This window comes from Myotis davidii, unplaced genomic scaffold (genome assembly GCF_000327345.1).
Source record: "Myotis davidii unplaced genomic scaffold, ASM32734v1 scaffold534, whole genome shotgun sequence".
Classification (NCBI taxonomy): domain Eukaryota; kingdom Metazoa; phylum Chordata; class Mammalia; order Chiroptera; family Vespertilionidae; genus Myotis; species Myotis davidii.
Window position 1 is genome coordinate 475,752 of NW_006286678.1, and position 17,772 is coordinate 493,523.

A 17,772-nucleotide genomic window follows, 5' to 3' on the forward strand; every position below is an offset into this window, starting at 1 on the left:
GATAATGAAAGCAGCTCAGGCTGCTAAGTTGAGTCAGCAATTTAAAAAGAAGAATTCTTTGACCAACGAACACATCAAATTCGAAAAGCAACTGATAAAGAGAGGATGGAGCTGAAACCTATGAAACCTTCTAACGTTTACTATTTTATGTTTCTGAATAAAATGGGATTTTATGTCTTTTAACAAGTACCTCTCCTCATTGCCATGTAACTTTTTTCCTATTTCTCCCCTTGATAGTTTGTTTTAATTATCTAATAATTATTATTAATGTTAAAAGTCATTAACATGACAATATTCAATCTATGCAGTAAAATAGATAATTAAAAAGGACAGTAATCTATTTTTAGCAATCGCAGCTTAACTTTGACATGATGGAGTGGAGTGATTTAAAATTTATTATTTCCTATGTAGCAATTTTTTATAAATGTCTCTGCAACTTCAACATAGCTTTTGCCCTGGGGCAATTTTTAGACTTTTGTTGTAGTGCCAAGATTCCTTTCTTAGAATATGTAGATTTATTACAAGTATTAACTTCAGATTTTTAAACTGTCTTATCATGTATTTTTGTCACATCTTCCCAAAATACCATGGTAAGAATCAGTCTCAAATGTCTTCTCTCATCCTCTCCTATGATAGCAACCTATCATTCCTCTGAACTCCACAGAGTTTTATCCATTTTCCTCATTGCATCCTCATCATTATATTTCACCCATATTGAATTTATGCCTCACCTATCTTTTTTCCCAAGAAAAGCCCTGTGACTTCCCACCATGTTGTGTAGTTATGTATATGTGTGTCTCATCTCCCCATGTCACCATGAGCTTCTCATGGCTAGACCGAGTGTCTGATTGAACTTGGCAGCCTCTACAGCCCTTGGCGGAATGTCGGATACAGAATGAGCATTCACTACATGTTTGCGGGATTAATGAATAAATGCATAGGAGTGCAACAAAAGCTTATCAAGTGAAAAATGAAAACGATTCTGCCAATACTACACTAAGGTGGGCTGAGTAATTTAAGAAGATTTGTAGGGGGAATAATAGAGTCAGGGAGCATCCTTGCTAGTTAATTTCCAATGTCTAGATGGCATATCTGTCTATACACACACACACATTTACATGGACAAAATATGCCCATGAATGATATATTTGTGTCTGCTGTTGAAAACAAACCACCAGTTTAGATGATTGTGGTTTTGTACTGAACTGCTACCTAGTTTGGGGGGATCACATCAATATGACTGTGGTGATATGGCCTGCATTGAAGGGGCGGAAATAGCCAAGCATCTCCTTGACTTGGTCACATGCTATACTAGATAGAGTGGACAGAGCACTGGCTTTAGACTCAAACAGACCTATTTTCAGACGCTAGCTTTGCCAACTGTGAGCTGTGTGACATTGGGCAGTTTACTTATTCAGTCTTTAATACTTGAAGAATACATATTCTGCTTGGGTTACTAAAGGAATTAGTCTGGCACACAGTAGGTCTCAGTATGTTCTAGTTCTTATAATTAGAATTTCAGAGTGATTTCACTGAACTGTATGCCACACTCTAGTACACTATCTTAGTCTAGTGCAGTGGTTCTCAATCTTCCTAATGCTGCGACCCTTTAATACAGCTCCTCATATTGTGGTGACCCCCAACCATAAAATTATTCTTGTTGCTACTTCGTAACTGTAATTTTGCTACTGTTATGAATCATAATGTAAATATCTGATATGCAGGATGTATTGAGGCGACCCCTGTGAAAGGGTCGTTCGACCCCCAAAGGGGTTGCGACCCACAGGTTGAGAACCGCTGGTCTAGTGCATGATCTGCGAAACAGGGTTAGGTTTGCAAAAGGTTATTTATAGAGCAGGACTTGGTATATAATAAGCTCTTGATAAATATTAGATGTACTTGTCATTGTTGTTGAAAACTATTGCCACAGGGGCTGATTATTATTGTATTTTTATAGTATTTTTGTTAGTTATAGACTATTAGATATAATAGTTTGTAATATATTGTGAAGAAATATAATAATATTCAGCAAACCAGGCCTACTTATCCTGACCATTAACCCGCTTCCACCAGAGAATTCCAATTCCTCCTAGTGTATGTTTGTAGATGCCCCAGTTCTTCATCCTCATGGCACTTATCTCAATGTAATAAAATAATCATTGTACAGTCGTTGTTTAATATCTGTCTCCCTAATGGAGTGGATACACTGCAACTACAGGGGCCATATCTGCCTTGCTCACTGCTAAATCCCGACCACTCAACACAGTGCCTGTTCACTCAGTGTATTTGTCCATGGAATGAATGAGTGAATCAGTAAGTCAGTGAATATTATTATACACGTGCCCAGGATTGTGCTTGGCATGTAAATAAGTATTGAGTGAATGTATGTGCGACGGAACTGTCAATAGCATTCATTATAAGAAATGTTTCTAAAGAAAACTGCTACATCCTTACAATTACTCATCACAAAAAAAAAAAAAATGTTATTTTATGATAACATCTGCAGAACAGGCTGCTCATGCAAAGCCTTTTCTTCTCAGTCTCGCCTTTCCAACCAAAGCTAGGCACAAAACGGGCCCTCAGAATAGCTTTGTGTATTAAAAATTCTAATCATGCTCTTGACATTGTCAACATTTCCTTGACTTGCCATTGTTAAGGAACAAACAAAATTACCAGGGAAAAGAAAACATGTAGCTCTTTAAAACTCAAAATTTTTTTTCTGCATTAGTTATGTCTTTTCTTTTATTGGTTATGCACACATCTCAGACCTCATCCTTTTTTAAAGAAGGATTTGTGTAATTTATGTCTCTGCAATAAAAATAGGAACAAAAACGAGTCTACTTGGAAATAAATTGTTAAGATACAATAATTATGGCAGGTATTTGTCACCGGTAAATATCTTTGGACTCGTGGCAGCCTGTTAGTTTTTATCTGTGAAAAAGAAAGTAACTATATTTTTAGTTTATCTTCCTCAATTATCTTGAGGGCAAAATATGTTTTTTTTTTTAATTCTCCTATTCAGTAGCTCAAGATAAAATGCAGGTAATTAGCTCTTCCACATGGCTCATCAAAGAGATTCACAGTGCAGTAACAGTTTGGAAAGCAAATAAAGCCACACAGAGTGAGGCTATCGGGTCCAAGCTGCTTACTGGAGCTGACCCCAAATTCCCTCCACCTGTGTTCCTCATCCTTGCCCCTGACTCCCTCGCCATCAGTAACTACTATCCTGGACTTTTGGTTTATTATTTCCTTGATGCTTTTTCTAAACATACTTTAATCACATACAGATGAATCCCTAAAAATGGATTGTTTCATTTTGAATCTTTTTACACTTACACAATGGATTCATGCTGTAATTTTCTGGAACTGGCTCTTTTTACTCCGTATCTCTCTTTTTTTTTTAATATATATATTTATCAATTTCAGAGAAGAATGGAGAGGGAGAGAGATAGAAACATCAATGATGAGATAGAATCATTGATCAGCTGCCTCCTGCACGCGTGGGGATCAAGCCCGCAACCAGAACATAGGCCCCTACTGGGAATCGAACCATGACCTCCTGGTTCATAGGTCCATGCTTAACCACTGAGCCACTGTGGCCAGGCTCAGCCCATATCTTATTGCTAAGAGTCATCCGTATTATTGCATGTAGTTCTCATTAATATGTTTTACACTATATAATATTCCAATTGTATAAATATTCCACAATTTATTTTCCTTCCTCTTGTCAAAGCACCTTTGGGTTGTTTGCAGTTTTTGCTATTGTGAACAGTGACTCTCATAGCATATCTCCTGGTGTGTTTGTGGAAGACTTTTTTGAGAATGTACTTAAAACTGCTGGTCTTAGAGTATATAAATGTTCACCTATACAAAATTTAATGAGTACTTGAAATATCAAACTGTTTTCCAAAGGGATCATATCAATTTGCATGACCACGAACAATGTGTAAGTAATCTTATTGATCTGTCTTCTCCCACACTTGGCATTACCAGACTCATTATTTTAATCGTTGAAGGTAATTATAAGTTGTTATTGATATTTTAGTTATGCTATAGCATATGTTTCATGGTCTTATTATTTAAAAATAAACAAAATAAAAGTAAAAGAGGGTCAAGCATGACCAATGATGAGACTATGTCATAAGCCAAAGATTATAATTACAACCCACTTGTGTGTACTTCAGGTCTAGAGCAGGGATGGGGAACCTTTTTTCTGCCCAAGGCCATTTGGATATTTATAACATCATTCCTCGGCCATACAGAATTAACAGCTTGAAAATTAGCCTGCTATATTTAGTCAAACACTTAATTAACTCACCCCTGATGCCATGGCAGGTCCAGGCCAAATGATTTTGTGGGCCTTATACAGCCTTCAGGCCGGATGTCCCCACCCCTGGTCTAGAGGAAGGGCTCTAGCAGAGGCGGATAGGGGATCCTCACCCTGCTAAAGACCTCAAAGATGGCTTCCAGGAAATATCTTGAAAGGAAGCGCGGAGGCCTTGGGCTGTATACTATGCACAGCCCATTCCTCTCCTTTCCAGACTCATCTCCTCCGAGGGGCAGCAGATCGAAGGTAATCATACCTTAGATACATTTTGAGTCCTTTGAAGGCAAGATGGTGATGGTTCTCCCTACCCTTGTTCCCAGGCCTAATGGCCATGTCACACGAGTGTAGTGGCAACTTCTTAGGAGCCTCTCCAGTGAAAAACTCATCTGAGACTGTCTTTTCTCCTAGGATACGGCATCGGGCTCCCACCCAACTCTCCACTGACCTCCAACATATCTGAGCTGATCAGTCAATACAAGTCCCATGGGTTTATGGATTTGCTGCACGACAAATGGTACAAGGTGGTTCCCTGTGGCAAGAGGAGTTTTGCTGTCACCGAGGTAAGGGAAACCTGCGGATAACGTTAACGCTTTGTACAGCTTTACCTTGAAGAATAGGTGTTGGGTTTTTTTTCAAACTGAAAACAACCAATTCCCTTTTATAGATGTGAAACGAATACCCAGAGATCTTAAGTGATTTGCCCACGGCATACAGATAATCAGAACCTGCTTTCATGGCAATGCTCTGCCTTTACGATGTAATTATAAAGAAACCTGCAAAGTGAGCCAGAAATTGGATGATTAAGATAGGAAACTAAAAGGTGAACCAAGAGCCCCGAGAGCTGAGGCATTTAAAAAAGAAGCCAAATAAACCAGCACAAGGTCAGCCTGACATTTAAAAGAAGAAGAAGGAAAAAAAAATCTAAAGCCAACGCTAATGGCTTCAAACAGCTTGTATTTACCAATGACACCCAACTATGTATTTCAACACAGTCTCTTCTCCTGAGTTCCAGAACCATGTATCTGATTTCCTATTTGACATCCCCACGTGACTATTCTATAGGCATCTCATATTTAACTTGTCAAAAGCCGAATCCTTGATCTTCCTGCCTAACTGTGCTCTTCCTCCCGTGCGTCACATCTTGGCAAAGGTACCTCTGTCCATCCGTTACTGTTTCCATAAGCTGGCAGGTGTCCTTAATGCCTCCCACGTCTCACCCTCTACACCCTATATATCTATCAACAGGCCACATCTCTTCTTTCTATAAAATATGCCCCAAATATGCCTATTTGTTGCCATCTCCACAGTCATCACTTTAGTCTCCAAGCCATTGTCCCTCACCTGGGCCACTGTAAAAGTCTCCCCACTGGTCTCTCTGTTTTCATCCCCGCCTTTCTTCAATTAGTTCTCCACATGGTAGATCACGGTTCTGCTTAAGAACCTGCAATGGCCTCATGTTAATTAGGGAACAATCTAAAGTATTGAACATGGCCTGCAGTGTCCTGTGGGATGTGACCCTGCCTAAGTCTTCAGCCTCATCTCATGCCACTTTCTCTTAGATCATTACAGCCCCACCACTGGAGTCATTTTAGGTAGAGATACCCCAGTGGCTTCCCTGCCTTTGGGTCTCTGCACATGCTGTTGCCTCCTCCTCCTTAAATACTCTTCCCCCTGACACTTACCCAGCTAATGCCTTCTCATTATAAACTCCCAGCTGAAATCTCCCTTCTTCAGAGCCTGCCACTGTTCCTGATTCAATCTGAATAATATCTCCCTTTATATCTTATCTTATCTCTCACATTATTTCATAGCCCTTAGCATCATTTAAATTTTATTATTCATTAACATAGATTTAATCAGTTATTATATTAGTGTAGTTCTCCTTCATTTAGATTATAGGACCTCAAGGGGCAAACATGTTGTTTACTGTTCTGTTCTCAATGCCTGCTTCATAGTAGGCACTCAGTAAGTAATTGTGGAATAAATGAACCAGAGAAACCAAACAATATATATGAGAAGAAGTTGGGAAGCAAAAGGTCAGAACATAAAGCAAGTGTGATATTGGTAGTATATTAGGTTGAATAATGTCCCCCGCAAAGTTAATGTCTACCCAGAACTTCAGAATGTGACCTTATTTGGAAATAGAGTTTTTTCGGAGGTAATTATTTAAGACTAGAGGCCCAATGCATGAAATTTGTGCAAGGAGCTTGGCCCTCACAGGCCTGGTTGCCTTGGCCCTTGCAGCCCCAGCTGCCTTCCAGCCCTGCGGCCCCACTCCCTCTCCCCAACGCATAAGATGGCTATGCCACAGCGGAGGTGGGGTTCCTGTAACGAACTGTAATGAGCAATCAGCAAGGACCTGAGGCTGCGTAGTGGCGGGCCAGGTGGGGGGTACCTGAGGCCATGTCCCCCCACCAGTGGGGCTTGACAGAGGACCTCAGGCTGCACCCCCACACACACCTGGCAGGGCTTAACAGGGGACCTCAAGCCACACCCCTGCCCTGCGGGACTTGACAGGGGACCTCAGGCTGCACCCCCGCCTCAGCACCAGAATGGGGGACCTGAGGGTGTGCTGGGGGACTTGAGGCAGCATCCCCCACCTGGCGGGGCTTGAACAGGTTGGGGCCAGCTGGGTCTGGATCTCACCCAATGGGGGTTAGGCTGGCCAGGTCGGGGTCTTGCACGATTTCAAAGAGCACGCAGGTGGATGAGGACTTGACTCTGGGTCCCGTGGCGCACCCCAGACTCTGACAGGAGGAAGGTTTTCATATACATTTTACTAATCTTCTTTCATCTCTGATACCAGGCCACTAGTATAGGATAAGATGAGGCGATACTGAATTGGGTGGCCCCTAAATCCTTACAAGGCCATGTGTAGAGACATACAGGGAATAATGCTGGCAGTACAGGAGAACAGCAGGTCATCCACAAAAATCTGCTCTCCCCTCCCCTACCATAAGCCAGCTGCAATTTGAACAGACCGTCCAACCTCAGAAGGAAGGTGGGGACGGGGGGAGGATAAGAGATCAACCAAAGGACTTGAATGCATGCATATAAGCATAACCAATGGACACAGACAGTAGGGGAATGAGGGCCTGTGCTGGGGGGAGGGGGGCAGGAGTGGGCGTGGAGAGGTCAATGAGGTTGGCTGGCCGGCTGCACCCCCTGATCGGGCCGGTTCACTGGCCACAGTGAGCATGATAGTGATCAGTTGTTGTGGTCCTTACGGTGTTACAGTCATTGGCTTTTTATATATATATAGATTACTATACTATTTTCCATCTGAACAACTGTAAATAGTTCTAGGTTTGAACCCTACCAGCTATGTGATACTGGACATGTTACTTGGCCATTCTGAATCTCAGTTTCTGCATAACCATCAAGTTCTTGTTGAGACAACCCTGGTCCCGCTTTCCAGGTCAGCTGAATGTAGAAGTGAGAGAGAAGTGTAGGAAAGAGGAGAATGGAAAAGAGGTATATCCTTAGTTGGAACTTCAGAGACAGAAATAAAGAACTTCAGCCCAGCCCATGTGGCTCAGTGGTTGAGCATCAACTTATGAACCAGAAGGTCGCGGTTCGATTCCTGGTCAGTGCATATGCCCCAGTTGGGGGCTTGATCTCTGGTAGGGGGCATGCAGGAGGCAGCCAATCAATGATTCTCTCTCATCATTGATGTTTCTATCTCTCCTTCTCCATTCCTCTCTGAAATCAGTTATACATATACGGAGTAAAGAAGATTCTGATGACATTCATGTGTAGAGCTAGGAGGCCCAGCCTCAGCCTCAGGGGATGTTACGAACACACATGGAGCTCTTCTTTCTCAGGGATGGTGGTCTGCACTATGGCAGGTCCTGGCCTAGGCAATAACAAACTGCTTTTATGACACTCACCTGGTGCGTTTAAACAACAGCCCATATCCTTGTGGCACATTGTCTGGAACAATCCAAGACAGAATTTCAGGATGTCACTGAACCTAAAGATGGAATGGAATGAAATGAAGCCAATCCAGCTCATGGATTGAACTTCCACGAGTCTCCACCTGTTTGCTGCCTCTTTTTTAAAGCTTTCTCCTGGAAAAGGTCAGAAGAAGGAAGCATGCCTGGCAATGCTTTGCTTGCTGTTCTTTTAATCTCAAATATCATGCACTGCTGGGCTGTGTTAGTGTAAGAAACCAGGACTTATTTTGAAATCAGACAAGACATATTTGGGGCCTGCCTCTACCATCAACTTATCTGGGCATGTCCCTAATCCACCTCAGTCTCAACTTCTTCATCTCTTCAGTGGCTCTTGTGCAGAATAAATAAAATAGTCATTAAATGAACATGTCCCACCTCCTTCCCGCGGGGGTCAGGGAAGGGGTGCAGGGCACAGGGCAGCAGAAGCAGGTATGTTCTGGAGGGCATCTTACCTAACGGGTGCTCTTGAGGAAGATGTTTCTCTGTTTATTTCTTTTTAAAATATCTTTTTTTTTTATTATTGATTTCAGAGGGGAAGGGAGAGGGAGAAAGAGATAAAAACATTAACGATGAGAGAGAATCACTGACTGGCTGCCTCCTGCACACCCCACACTGGGACTGATTCCTGGTCAGCGCATATGCCCCAGTTGGGGGCTTGAGCAGTAACGTTTGCAACTGCAACTCAGGCATGTGCATCGAACCGTGACCTCCCAGTTCATAATTGACACTCAACCACTGAGCCACACCGGCTGGCTGTTTACTTCTGACCTTGCCTTCCAATTCTATGTCCAAGTCTATGTCTATTGCCACAGAGTAATTAACACCCCTTCACTCCAAAAACAGTATCCTAGTTCAGCTAAGGAATTATATGGTCACCTAGTAATAAGACATGAGAAACACCTTTGGCAGTTGGACATTAATACCTGGTCCCTTGTGAGAACCTTGATTATTCACCTCTCATTTCTCAGCAACCCCAGAACTGTCTGGCGGCGGTTTCTCTGGAGGAAAAACTCATTTTTTCCAAATTCCAGGGCTTTATCTCCTCCCCAGAGTCACCTAGGAAATTGCAAGTCCAATTCTGCAGACCAGACTCCAGCAATTTTCAGAGCGGAATTTTAAATTGCCCTTAGATGTTTCCTCACGATCCCCCCCACACAACCGTGCCTCTGCCCACAGTAGACTCATCGTAGATCAATTCCACGGGGAAAGCATATGGCAGGCTTTACATGTCCTTCATTTCCTTTGTCTCAGAACAAAAAAAAATTATTTTAATTTTTTTTCAAGTCACTGAGTGAATTTAAGAGCTCCAGGAAACATCTTGTAAGATCCGTTATTTACAAATCAGGAAAGGGAAGTCAGCAGATCACAGTTTAGCCAACTCCCCAGATTCTTCAAGGAATTATTAAGATACATGATGACACCTCTCTTCTAAAGTCTACTGTAAGTAATGGGCTGAATAACGTATCTTTAACCAACTGGGGATGGTAAAAAGGGAAGAAGGAACGGTGATCGTGGCACAAAATAAATATCACACTCAAACAGTCTGAGTAGAGTTCTCCAGAAACCATTTGCAAAGATACAGTTTAAGGAAACCAACCAAAAGAGTGCAGTCTCCCAGGGCAGGTACCGTGAAGGAGCCATTACCACGCCCAGGCTCAAGGGGGGACAACGGGGAGCGCCGTTCCTAGAACCCCGTGGGGAACAGAGGGGGCTTTCTCCCGGAGCTGGCGCCCCGGGTTAGGGAAAACCCCAGTGACCTGGACGAGAGGGCCAGGGAGTAAATGCCTGACATCCGTCTCTGTCGTGTTCCCATCTCCCTCCACTGCCTGAGACCAAGGCAGCCGTCTGTGGGGTCCATAGGAGACCTTCCCAGGGCGCAAAGCAGGATGGGGAAAGGTGAGGAGTGGATTGAGGGGGGGAGCAGGGCAAGAGAATGTCCACACGCCCCTTGTGGCAGATGGAGGTGGGGCTGGGCCAGCTAGAAGAAAGTGCTGCAGCCTGACCATCTGAGAATGCAGCTCCCGCACCTGCAGGCAGAGGCCAGGCCTTGTGCTGGAAGGAGAGAGAAGTAGGACCAGGTCCACTGAAAGGGCCCTGGTCTTGGGAGTCAGACCACCCTGGCTCTTCCATGACTATGAGGGCCAGGCAGCTTTCTATCGCTGGGAAATTTACATAGCCCCTCGGCGCCCCAGTTTAATTCATATCTTGCTGGGTTGTTACAAGGTTTTCTGTCTCTGGATCCAGGGGGTTCACGTTGTTACTGAGTGCTGAGGGAAACAAATATTCACTAAGCAAGAGGTCAAAGGTTACAGTGAAAGGAGCTCTATCCTTGGAATCCAGGGAGTTCGATTACATGGGGTAGGAAAAAGGAGCCGTAACGTTTGAAACAGTCGAAAAGTAAATCATCACACTTTGCAGTGTTCGTTATGATCAAGGCAGGTGCACTGTAGGAAACTTTGCCCCATTCCATCCTTGACCTCATCTTCAACTGGACCCTCCCCCCATCCCTGAACTTACTTCCTCCCTGACCTCACCCCATTTCTAGCTGCCAACTTCTACCTGACCTTTAATGCACTCTTGACCCTTCCCATCCTTGACTTCCCCAATCCTGAACTTCCAGTAAGGGATGGGCCACAGGGCAGGGCTGAAGATGTCTGTTAAGGACACTATTAAGTAATTTTTTAAAAGCCTAAGTTTAAATCGTGTGTTTTCAGGAGCCTATAGAGCAGCAGTTCTCAACCTGTGGGTCAAGACCCCTTTGGGGGTCGAATGACCCTTTCACAAGTGTCGCCTAAGACCATCGGAAAACATATATAATTACATATTGTTTTGTGATTAATCACTATGCTTTAATTATGTTCAATTTGTAACAATGAAAATACATCCTGCATACCCGACAATTGTGTGTTTTCAGGAGCCTGTAGAGCAGCGGTTCTCAACCTGTGGGTCAAGACCCCTTTGGGGGTCGAATGACCCTTTCACAAGTGTCGCCTAAGACCATCGGAAAACATATATAATTACATATTGTTTTGGGATTAATCACTATGCTTTAATTATGTTCAATTTGTAACAATGAAAATACATCCTGCATACCCGATATTTACATGACGATTCATAACAGTAGCAAAATTACAGTTATGAAGTAGCAACGAAAATAATTTTATGGTTGGGGGTCACCACAACATGAGGAACTGTATTAAAGGGTCGCGGCATTAGGAAGGTTGAGAACCACTGCTGTAGAGGAACAAATGTAAACATAACCATGGTGTCAAAATATCCACATCAGCCCTCACCGGTTTGGCTCAGTGGATAGAGCATTGGCTGCAGACTAAAGGGTCCCAGGTTCAATTCTGGTCAAGGGCATGTACCTTGGTTGCAGGCACATCCTTTTAGGGGGTGTGCAGGAGGCAGCTGATGATGTTTCTAACTCTCCATCCCTCTCCCTTTCTCTCTGTAAAGAAATCAATAAAATATATTTTAAAAAATATATATATATCCACCTCAAAAAGGTGCATGAAAACACCATGAACAAAAATTACCGAACCTCTCTGAGCTTCCTCTTCTGCAAACTGTAGGTAGAGCTATTTGAGGTTTCTGACATAGCATAAGGGATAGAGATAATGTACATAAAGGTGCCGGACATGTAGTAGTGCTGAGTGGGTGGTACATGTCTCCATCCTGACCCTACCATGACCCACTGAGTGACCTAGGGCAAATCACCTAAGCTCTCCTAAGCTCACTTCTTCACCTTAAGACTGAGCGTGCAGCAGTCCAGCTTAGAGAATGCCGTGGTTCTCAAGGGGGTTCATTTTCGAGGAACCCTGACCTACCTAGGAGATACAGATCCTGGGACACGGGGGACAGTGAACTACCCAGCCTCCATTCTTGACCATGGCCCCAGACTACCAAAATGTGCATCTGTATGCACATTTGAAACCTGTTAATGTTCCCTGAGAAAACAGATTTTTCTCATGGCAGATCCATTCTTCCCTCTGTTGATTTGAGCGGCAGGGGCGAAGGAAGGGTTAGTCAACTATACATTGAAAGCCAAAGAAATCACACAGCCACATCAAGAAGCTTCAATGTCGGTCAATTTTCTGTCCAGTTTATTTTTTAAAACCCAAAGGGAATAGTACGGGGGTGAGCGAGGGGTGAGTTTTACCGCAGTCTTTTCTGCTCTTGACAACTAGGTCACGTCTCAGTAGCTCCCTGCCCACCGCCCCCCATCCCTATCCCTTTCTTTTTCAATTTAAAATGTCACTGCTATTCAGCCTGCTGAAACGTACGGAGAGGCGAGGAAAGTTAATGACTGTAGATTGCTCTAAATTGAAAAGCCGTGTATGCCGAGAGCCACCTTGACAGCGGAGGGCTTCCCTTGGAATAGCCGACGTAATTAAGTTTAATATTTAAGCCAAGCGGGGGGTCACACGGAACCTATCCAGGTAGTGCCTTCTGGAAACCTCAAGAAGCACGGAGCTGTTCACGTGTCCTTTTAGGATGTGGAGCGGAATTGCGCGAAGAAAGGGAAACCCATCTCAGAAAAGCCTCATCTTCTTGTGCTCTGCTCCCAGAGCAAATTCATCCATCCGTCCGTCAGGAAACATCGAACTCCTGCGTGCCCTCCGTGCACCCGGTGCAGCCTGTGTACCTTGGTTGCAGGCACATCCTCGTAGGGGGTGTGCAGGAGGCAGCTGATGATGTTTCTAACTCTCCCTCCCTTTCCCTTCCTCTCTGTAAAGAAATCAATAAAATATATCTTTAAAAATATATATATATCCGCCTCAAAAAGGTGCATGAAAACACCATGAACAAAAATTACCGAACCTCTCTGAGCTTCCTCTTCTGAAAACTGTAGGTAGAGCTATTTGAGGAGAGAGAAATACAGAGCTCACACGCAGGAAGAGATACAGGCAGACCTGTGGGCAAACCCCCTCTGCCACCCCATCACAGGGGCAGCAGCAGCAGAAGAACTGGGACACAGGCAAACCCATGATTCACTCATGGGAGAGCAAGGAGTCAGCGAAGGCTACCTGGAGGAGGTACAGTTTGTAGGGGGAGAAAACTCCTGCTGGAGCCTGAGCAAGACACTGAAGAATGGAATTATAAGCAATGCCATTTGGCCCCACCCTCCAGAGATGCCACCCTCCAGATGGACAGGACTCCACATCCTCTTACTGGTGCCCTCCTCGGGGATTCAAAAGTTACAGTTGGCCCCCTTCCCTAGCTCAGCTGTTCTGCAGCCACAGCTAGAAGCAGAAGTAACTGATAGGCCTTTCGCTTTTCCTGCGTTCTGCCTTGTAGCCCCTCCTACCTCCGCAGGAGCGGGGACACCCTTTCTGAGCTCCGTATGGAAGGCCGTCCGGAATAACTGCAAGGATCTCTGCTCTGGGAGTGGACACACTGGGGTTTGACTCCTGTCTCCATCATTGTGTGTCTTTGCAAGCCATGCAGCTTCGAAAACTTCCCATCCTAACCCCAAAACTATTACTAATAGAGTCTACTTGTAAATAGTGAACTATATTTAATGAGCGGGTTTGTGGAGTATACTTAGCTGAACAAATGTTTCCTCCTTCTTCCCTGAGTATGGAGCTGTGCACAGAGGAGAAAAACATATTTGGTAAATAAGCACATGCAAGAAATTACAGTTGGTGCACCCTCCCTCAGGGACCCAGCTGCGAAAAAGCAGGAGCATTTTATAATTATAAGCATCTTAGAATTTTTTTATGACTTATGTCTGTTATACAACTGAAAACTTTTTTGGCAGGGCTTGAGAAATACATGATTCTGGCATTTTCTTCATGCAAAGTGCTGGATTAATCAGCTTCTTTTTCTTGCTTTTACTTTTTTTTGTTTTTTATTAAATTATGGGGGTGTCATTGGTTGATTAGATTATATAGGTTTCAAGTGTACAATTCTATGATACATCCTTTGTATATTGCATTGTGTGCCCACCACCCAGAGTCAAATCTTTAGTTACCATATATTTTACCCCCTTAACTACCTCTACCTCCTTCCCTCTGGTAACCACCACACTGTTGTATGTATCTATGTTTTTTTGTTTGTTTTTCTTATTTGTTGCTTTCTGTTTCATACCCCACATTTGAGTGAAATCATATGGTTCTTAGCTTTTTTCTTCTGATTTCACTTACTATATTCTAAAGATCCATCCATGTTGTTCCAAGTGGCAGTATTTCATCTTTTCTTACGGCCGAGTAGTATTCCATTGTATATATGTTCCACATCTTCTTGATCCTGTCATATGTTGATTAACCAGCTTTTATAGTATGTTATTCCTTTCTTCCAACTCAGCTTTGAGGTTTGAGTGAGAAAACAAGATGGCTTATACAAGGCATTCACTTTAAACAGATCTTGAAAGAAAAAGCAATACTGTTTACTTTAAATGTGATGGAGGGTATTTCAAGTCAGGTTGCTGGGTAGGCAGACCGGAGATCGAAGGACAATTCGACAATTCTCCTCGTGTTTTCCTCTCACCCCATATCATCACAAGGCTAGGGCGGCTTCTTTGTTGCTCTCTGGTTATTAAGTTTGAATTCTGATACAATGAAAACTAATTCCAGCAAGTGCCCCCTTACCTTGGCTAATGACCAAGTAAACAGATCTCATGGAATAAGGGTCTCCTCTTTTATACACCAGAGATGCAGGGGGCATAAATTATACTGTCAATAGCTCTTGCTTTTCCTCGGGTTAAATTCAGTGAGCTCATGAACATTTATGAATGTTATCTATTTACTGTGCAACTAAAAGGTGTGAACAGTGGCCAGACTGATTAGGACTATTGTGAGAGTCTTTCTTCCTTTTTTCTTTTTTTTTTTATTTCCTTAAACTGAAATCTATGGGTGATCGATCACAGGAAACAGGTCTCCTCCCTGATTATTCCCTGGGCTAAGTAGTTGCCTCCAGGCTCTGGAGAGTCCAGGCTTGAAGTAAACAAAGCATGAAAGTGTGTGAAGATTGCCATCTAGTGGCCATGATGCGAGATGTCACAAAATATCAGAAAGAGGAGGGCTTCCATTCCAGCTAAAGGTCCAGGTTCCCTGTAATAAAGCTCCCAGATCGGCCTTTATGAGCCTCAGACCTCATCGCTTACATTTCTATTGGTCTTATTTTCCAATATTAGCGATTTTTGCACATAACCATCTCATAATTCTTCATCTGAAAACTCTTGAGGAAGAAAAGAACAACTTGCTGAAATGGAAGGACCATCAGGCTCCTGATTTCTTCCAAAGCACTCTGTCAACCCTTTTAATTTAGTCGCTACAGTGAATGTCCAACTCTCCAGATGCCTCCACAGTACAGTTTTGAACTGAAAGAGTAACAAAAACTGTTTGCCATAGAAATGACTAAGATTAATCGCCAGAGAAATATTGAAACAAGGCAGTAAGCCCCATAACAATGCTGAACTAATACGAAGTTTATGAAATGGGGAATAACAGAACTCAGCCTCCCGTTGTTATGTCAGATCCGACATCACATCACGTCCTCTGTGAGGCAGAAGTAAAGCGAGTCTGGTTGCACACATTCAGTGAAACGGTACCCTCTTCCCAAGGTTGTCTACTCCCTCATTAAATTAGTTAACTCTTGAGATAATATTTCTCCTCTTACATCATATTTCTATGTGCACTCCCTCATCTCTCACTCTTGGAATAGCCACATACAGTAGATAAAGCGGGTGTAATTATTATCACCTTTGACAGATGAGGGCACTGAGGCTGGGACAGTAATAGCTCCTCTAAGAGCTCACAGCTATTAGAGGCAGAGTAGAGCCTGGGGAGGGTCTGTTTAATTCCTGTGCTCCCTCTACTACCCTCTTGATACCTCCTACCAACACACCCTCATAAAGGAATACACTTACTAAGTGTCCACGCTAACCACTCCTTTCTAAATGATGACCATCGATCGAGGTGCTAACTCTGGAGAAAGTCAGTGAGGTTCCGTAAGAGTGGCTGATGGGCCAGTGAGATTGGTCACTGGATTCCTCAAGCCTGCAGGGGAAAGTCTGTAGTCAGTCCCAAAGAATGCTGGTCTGTAGTCAGTCCCAAAGAATGCTGGTAAAATGCTTAGAGCCATGAATGGCCTACTGTATATGGGGGGTGTTCATTCAAGGGACATAACATGCATGTAAGTGCCCAGTTTGCCAAGTATTCTATCTCCACCAGCAGAGTAAATAATAATAAGATTAGTAATAATAACAGTAATGATAATGATTTATCACGTTGGCTAACATCAGCTTTAATCCTCACACACGTGTACAAAATCTATTACTGGCTGGATTTTACAGATGGAAAACTGAAGTTAAGCAACTTGTCCAGGTAAGGTTTGATGCTGGGTCTTTCCATCTTATAATGCCTCTTTTCAGATCTAGTTAATTCAGCCAGTTGGAATAATAATTCCGTTATCAAATATTTGAGCCTCCAAATCTCTCCTTTTCCGTTAAACTGTCTGGATCCAGGGGTGAGGTACCCTGTGGCCGTGTGCCAGTTTCAGCATGGTTGCCAGTAGGTGATGTTTTAGCTGAACTGATGCACAGAGAACATGCCAGCATTTTTTTAATGAGGGAATTTTTGCCTCCTTCACATTGATGTTGTGACCTAGGGTTCCCCCGAGTGAGTCCCTGTACCAAACTGATTTCGTGTGCAGTGGGAGCACCTGATGTGCTCCTACCTAAAGGAAGAAGGAATGCGAGGGCGGGTGATACTAATCTTCAACTAGTAAAAGGACACGTCAGTTCAAGCGAAGCGGGAGAGAGTGAGATGGCCAAAAGCCACCATCACTCTCAACACACGCAAAAGGCTGCGCTGGGCACACGGGGCTCTGCGGGGCGGCCACCGGGCACCAGCCAGCAGAGACGGGGACTGTGCATGATGGCCACTCTGCTCCTGGGAACCGTGTCCTGAAAAAGGCCCGGACTCCAGCATTGTGTGCCATCCCAGGAGCGCGATGGCCCCTGCCGGCGATCCGCGGGAGAAGTGTGAGCAGCCTCTTGCAAAGACCCTGGACCCCGGGTCCTGAGACGGGCCAAGGCCCGCGGCACCCGAAGGCTGTCGGTCCTGGCTTACCCTCTCGGAGAGCTGGGGGATCCGCACTAGCATCCCGTGTGGTGTTACCTCACCGGGTCCTTACACGAGGCCTGTGAGATAAGGAAGCAGAGGGAGCCCTTGGCTGCAGGTCACTGCCATCCGCACACATGCACGGAGGGCGCGCTGTACGCCAGGCACTGTCCCGGGCCGCTGCGGTGATGGCACCAACGCAGCCCCTGCCCCTCGCAGCTTATTGTGCAAGGAAAGAAGGGAAAGTGAGGAGGTGAGGAAATGAGGTAATAGCCGGAGGACGGGGTGATCGGGAAACCTCCTGGGGGCGGAGAGCCGGAGGAGGGGAGGGCAGCCCCGCTCTCAGCCTCCTCCCCTCCTGTCTCACCACCTCCTCCATCCCGCAGGCTCCCCGTCCCGCCCGTCTCCTCTCCTCCACTCC

General features: G+C 44.3%; 1 protein-coding gene across 1 annotated transcript in view; it reads left to right on the forward strand.

Moving 5' to 3' along the window:
• The window catches only part of GRIN3A (glutamate ionotropic receptor NMDA type subunit 3A), a 158,984-nt gene that overhangs the window by 101,837 nt on the left and 39,375 nt on the right, over window positions 1-17,772 (forward strand). Inside the window, exon 7 of the mRNA XM_015560455.1 lies at window positions 4,736-4,887. Coding sequence (XP_015415941.1) covers window positions 4,736-4,887 — 152 coding nt within the window. The remainder of the gene's footprint in view (window positions 1-4,735; window positions 4,888-17,772) is intronic.